Genomic DNA, 4,830 nt, shown 5'->3' with positions numbered 1-4,830 from the left:
AGTGTTCCATTTATTCTCATGAGAGATGGATTCATATTGAATCACTACTCAAGAAACATGGGTCAATGAGAATCTGACAGCAATATCACTATATTGAGTGAATTATGAAGAATGTTTTCAATGAAATTAAAATGGAAAATAGACAATTCAGTTTGATGACGTGGAAAATGTGGACGCCATGAGATAAAGCATGAGAAGATCTGATTTTGTAGCAGAATACGTGGGGCTGTGTATGTTTTACTAGGCATGTTGGTTTTGGGCCCGCCACAAAGCACTCCCATCTGATCCACCTTCGAATCTCACCGCTTAACCTACCACTCAAACCACAACTACCATTCCTTCCTTCCTTCCTCCTAACTTGTATTTTCTAACGTCACAAATTCAATGATATTCCTTGGGCTCCGTACCTTACCTACTTATATCAAGGAGCAGTGCAAATTACTCCAACAAACTCATTCCTCCTTTTTCAGATTGGCCGCCTTCTTCATTTTCCAAATTGGGCACCTTGCTGTTCTGAGTAGAAATCCCAACTTAATTTCTCAGGGATCCAACAGCGTCATGAGTGACAGGGATCGTTCCTCATCAGAGGACAATATTTCAGTGAGCTCTCAAGGTAAAGATCGTAGTTGTTAAAACCGGGGATTCAATTTGAAAGATGCTTAGGAAATAGAAGTATATGCTGAATTCCTGTTTCTTTGAGGGTATTTTGTTTATGCAATGGCTTGAAATCATGTCCTGATGTGGAATTAGGATGTTGTTTTATGGGGTGTTTTGTTTATCCAGTGGTTTGAATGCATGCCCTGATTTGGAATTAGGATTTGGGTACCCGAAATCGAATTGAACTTGGTTTTGATAGATTTGTGACAGAGTTGAATTCATGGGGTAAACCTCTGGTACCATGTGGTTTGATATGCATCCTTTTCAGAAATTCAGTCCTTGGCAAATGCAGCCCAGTCCTTCCAAATCTGTAAAATCATCCATTTCAGGGTTTTTCTTTTTCTTTATTTTGTTCTTGAAAGGAGTGCAAAGCGTGCCCTGCCATTGAATTCAGATAATGATGCCCTAATTTTGGAAGGGATCGGTAAAAGATTACTTTTGCATATAGTTGTCCTGTTAAAAAAACAAACAGTGGGCTGCCAAAGATAGTGATTGAATTCATGTGCATTATGTAGCCCTCTCTAAATCCTAAAAATGTAAATTGAATAGATAGAACATGAATATTCCTCCTGCTGACAAAATGTGGTGGATGCAGAGGAGACTAATGCAGACAGCAAGGTGGGATTTTCAGAGGATGAAGAGGATCTTATAACCAGGCTGTACAATCTACTTGGCCAGAGGTACATTTGGGATCCTTTTATGTTTTTGAAATTATGGGCTAAATGGGCGCAAAAGAAAAAACCCCTAAAGTAGATTGATTGTCTTACTAATCTTGATGGATATGGAAACAGGTGGGCATTGATAGCTGGGCGAATTCCAGGTAGAAATGCTGAGGAAATTGAGAAATATTGTAGCAGACGATATGCGAGTGAATAAAATGCTATGATCATAATTAAAGAGAGGATAGAAGCAACTTTTCCTGTGTCTGATTCAAATTTTCTGGTCTGATGTGTATTAGTTACTTATGAGGCATCCGGTTCATGTGTGTGTAAGGGAGAGATGCAAACAATCAGAGGCTTGAATGATATGATCAGGTTTCCTTTGGTGGAGAGTTGGAGATATTTTTCCAGCTTTAGGGCAGGAGGCCTGAAATTGTACAATATCATTTGTTTTTGAACCTAATGCCTCTAACTGTGTTACAAATATTAGTACAAATTTTGATACTGGTTATGGTGCAATGTTGACCAGTAATGATGTAACGGGAAAGCCCTCCATTTTCAAGTATAGTTTGGCTCTTATATTGATTACTGTAAGCGGTATTCATTGCTTGTTAATGAAATGTTTTTCCTTTGAACTACTTGCTGCTTACTTACAGTAGGCAGGTCATTTGTCTCTTGTTTATAATAGTGTATTGATTGTAAGAAATTGAAGGAGCAGTCTTCTGCGATGTTTACCCTTACCACCATCTCCCTCTGCAAAGTAAATTTGTTGTACACCGAATCATTATATTTGTTTGCATCTCAATTCAGACGAAGTATAGAAGGGAGTTTTAGGTCTTCCTATGCTACTGTCAGAAATGTAGGACATTGCGGCTATCCTTCTTACAAATTTAAAAAATTGAAAACATCATAGATATTTTCGAAAATTTCAGCATTTGATCTTCATGATCTGCATAGTATGTAGTCGATAACAACAAAAAAAAATTAGAAAAAAATCACTACATCATTGTGAATTTAAATTAAAATTTGACTCTGTTTTGTCTTTAGTACATTTTGTCTGAAAATTAGCCTGTCCCTAAAAAAAATAGACGGCTTCTTGTATGAATTAAACAGTTAATATGCTTATTTTAAATACTAATTGCAGTACATGTTAGCGTACACTGTATAATACTATTTGTCTGCATCCCATTTAACAACAAATATGTGAAGTTGAAATTCAATCATCACAGAATGGGAATGCTAAGAGAAGAGTAAGCTTTAAAAACACACATATTTAGAAATTTGTGAAGTTAGGTAGGTACTAATCATTTGCTAATTTCCATTTTTTTCCTTTTCTGTGAACATAAATTCTGGATGAGTAAGACAAACTAAACCATACTGCATATATTTTTCTTGAATGTTCTTCTGTCTCACTTTAAGAGAACAGGGCATGCGACCCATGTGGCTTGTTTTTAACCAGAGTTACAAGCCTACCAGGGTTGAACTTTGAATCGATACGATAATAGCAGTCATTTAGAAAAAGATTTTTGCTTGGACAAAAAGACTTCTTCCTAGCAATGATGTAATGTCAGATGACATGCAGCCCTGCAGTCCAGGGTAATGATTTAGGTTTACAAAGTGTGGAATTGATCAGTTCTTAGTTAAAAAAGAGGGCTTTCAATGAATACGGTTATCTTCTTTATAAATTGCATGATGGACTAAATTTCAAAAAAACGAAAATACAATGAAATTGTTTGAAATTTTTGCCATTTTTCTTCATGATCTGTATATTTTGCAATTGAAAACAACAGAGCTGTTTTCAATAGGGAAGACATTATTTACTCGTTGGTATGGATTTTCAATACTTTTGTGCTTCAACAATAAGTGGACAAATGCTTATGATATTATAGATAATTTTTCAATTCAGTTGAAATAATATTTAAAAATAAAAGAAGTTAAAATAGAAAGATAATAATTATTTCTTTATATTTAATTTAATATATATTAATAAACTGATTATTTAAAAAATATACATTATAAAAAATTAATAGAAGAAAACAAAAATAGAAATCAAACAATTCACATTCTCCCATATACATTCTATTGGCTAAACAATTAAGAGTTACATCCATATGCCTTATATTGGCATAAAGTTGAATGCAAGATTCAACTTAGAGCATCTAGGCTCTACACCCTATCCAATGACACTGGCTAATCTCTGACAAAATTCCTTTTGAGATTTTCCAAAAGACAATTCTTTTTGAAATTCACCAAATCACAGCAAAAGAATTTCGAACATTTTATTGTTTTCGATCACAAAATATACAGATCATAAAGATCAACCCTCCCCAAACTGTACCACCAACAATACAGGGGAATCCCTACAGCACACTGGCTCCAAAATACTGCGAAACCACCTACCCAAACCATTCAAACCTTCCCCTATTCATACCTTGGGCAGAGTCAACCTACCCCTTCCGCATTCTTGGGTGGGATTCGCCTTTCCCTCCTCTCCTAGACGCATGGTCAACCTGATTTTTCGAGCTCTCTTCTGCTCTGTTCCTGTCATGAACTTCAACAAAGGCTCTCACTTTCTCCCACCCCCCCTGCACCTTTGGAAGCATAACCCATGCCAGGAGGGAAGATGAACAAATGATGAGTGGTTGAAGAGGAGATTCACGCACGCCAACCATACGCTAGGGGCCCTTCCCCACGTCTAAACATTTTCCCAACATGACATGATCGATGATTTCCATCAGACCAATGTGGCTCTAGACAGGATTGAGCAGTGGATCTTTTTTTGTACCCACCATCAATCCCATGGCAAGGAATAGAGATGCCACCTCTGTATCGAATCGTGACCTCCACCCAATGTCCAGATACTTGGGCCTAAACATCATCCTTATGACCTCCATGAACTCTGCATCCTGAAACTTGAAAATATTTTCCAATATTGTCAACTAAATTTGCCCATCGAAACCCATAATATGCCCCTTAGTTTTAAGACAGAAATTGGCCTCCATTAATCCCCCGCTATGAAAAACTCTCACCATAGAGAGAAACGTACTTCCAACCCCTAAAAAACCCTTCAAATTTTTGAGAAGCCCAAAAGGTTATGTGAATAATCACTGCTTATGTAATTAGTAGGAGCTCATTGCCTAGCTGCCAAAACTTACTACAATACACATCTGCCTGCACGTTCATCAGTACGGGTATTCCTTTTCGGACACACTAATCTCCAAACAAAATGTATTAAAGACAAAACAAAGTCAAACTTTTTTTTCAGATTCATGAAAACATAGTGAATTTTTTCTAAATTTTTTGTTATTTTTGACTACAAACTATGCAGATCATGAAGATCAAATGTTGAAATTTTCCGAAAAATCCATTATGTTTTCGATATTTTAAAAATTGGTCAATTGTACACCTATTCCTTTCATGACTTCATTAACCACAAAATGCGCTTCCATTTTCATAGAGGGGAAATCCCGAGACTTAACCCACACTTGGGAATGATAGAGCAAAAGAGGCTCAT

The 4,830-nt window shown here is 36.4% G+C and overlaps 1 protein-coding gene across 1 annotated transcript; it reads left to right on the top strand.

Moving 5' to 3' along the window:
• The first annotated feature begins 425 nt into the window (after positions 1–425).
• LOC149572719 (transcription factor CPC-like) lies at positions 426–1,954 on the top strand. The gene is made up of 3 exons (XM_089813803.1): positions 426–613; positions 1,253–1,337; positions 1,449–1,954. Exons 1-3 carry the CDS (start codon positions 559–561, stop codon positions 1,531–1,533), a joined length of 225 nt encoding a protein of 74 aa, XP_089669929.1. The 5' UTR covers positions 426–558; the 3' UTR covers positions 1,534–1,954.
• Positions 1,955–4,830: the final 2,876 nt, after the last annotated feature.

Source organism: Cupressus sempervirens, chromosome 2 (genome assembly GCF_028749045.1).
Source record: "Cupressus sempervirens isolate cs-2001-9-10 chromosome 2, ASM2874904v1, whole genome shotgun sequence".
NCBI classification, from domain to species: domain Eukaryota; kingdom Viridiplantae; phylum Streptophyta; class Pinopsida; order Cupressales; family Cupressaceae; genus Cupressus; species Cupressus sempervirens.
Note: the sequence above shows the minus strand (reverse complement) of the source record. Positions and strands in the feature narration are given on the sequence as shown.

Coding starts and splice junctions, on each gene's coding strand:
- LOC149572719 (XM_089813803.1), top strand. CDS start 559: ATGAGTGACAGGGATCGTTCCTCATCAGAGGACAATATTTCAGTGAGC. Junction 614..1,252: donor TATTTCAGTGAGCTCTCAAG/GTAAAGATCGTA, acceptor TGGTGGATGCAG/AGGAGACTAATGCAGACAGC. Junction 1,338..1,448: donor TACAATCTACTTGGCCAGAG/GTACATTTGGGA, acceptor ATATGGAAACAG/GTGGGCATTGATAGCTGGGC.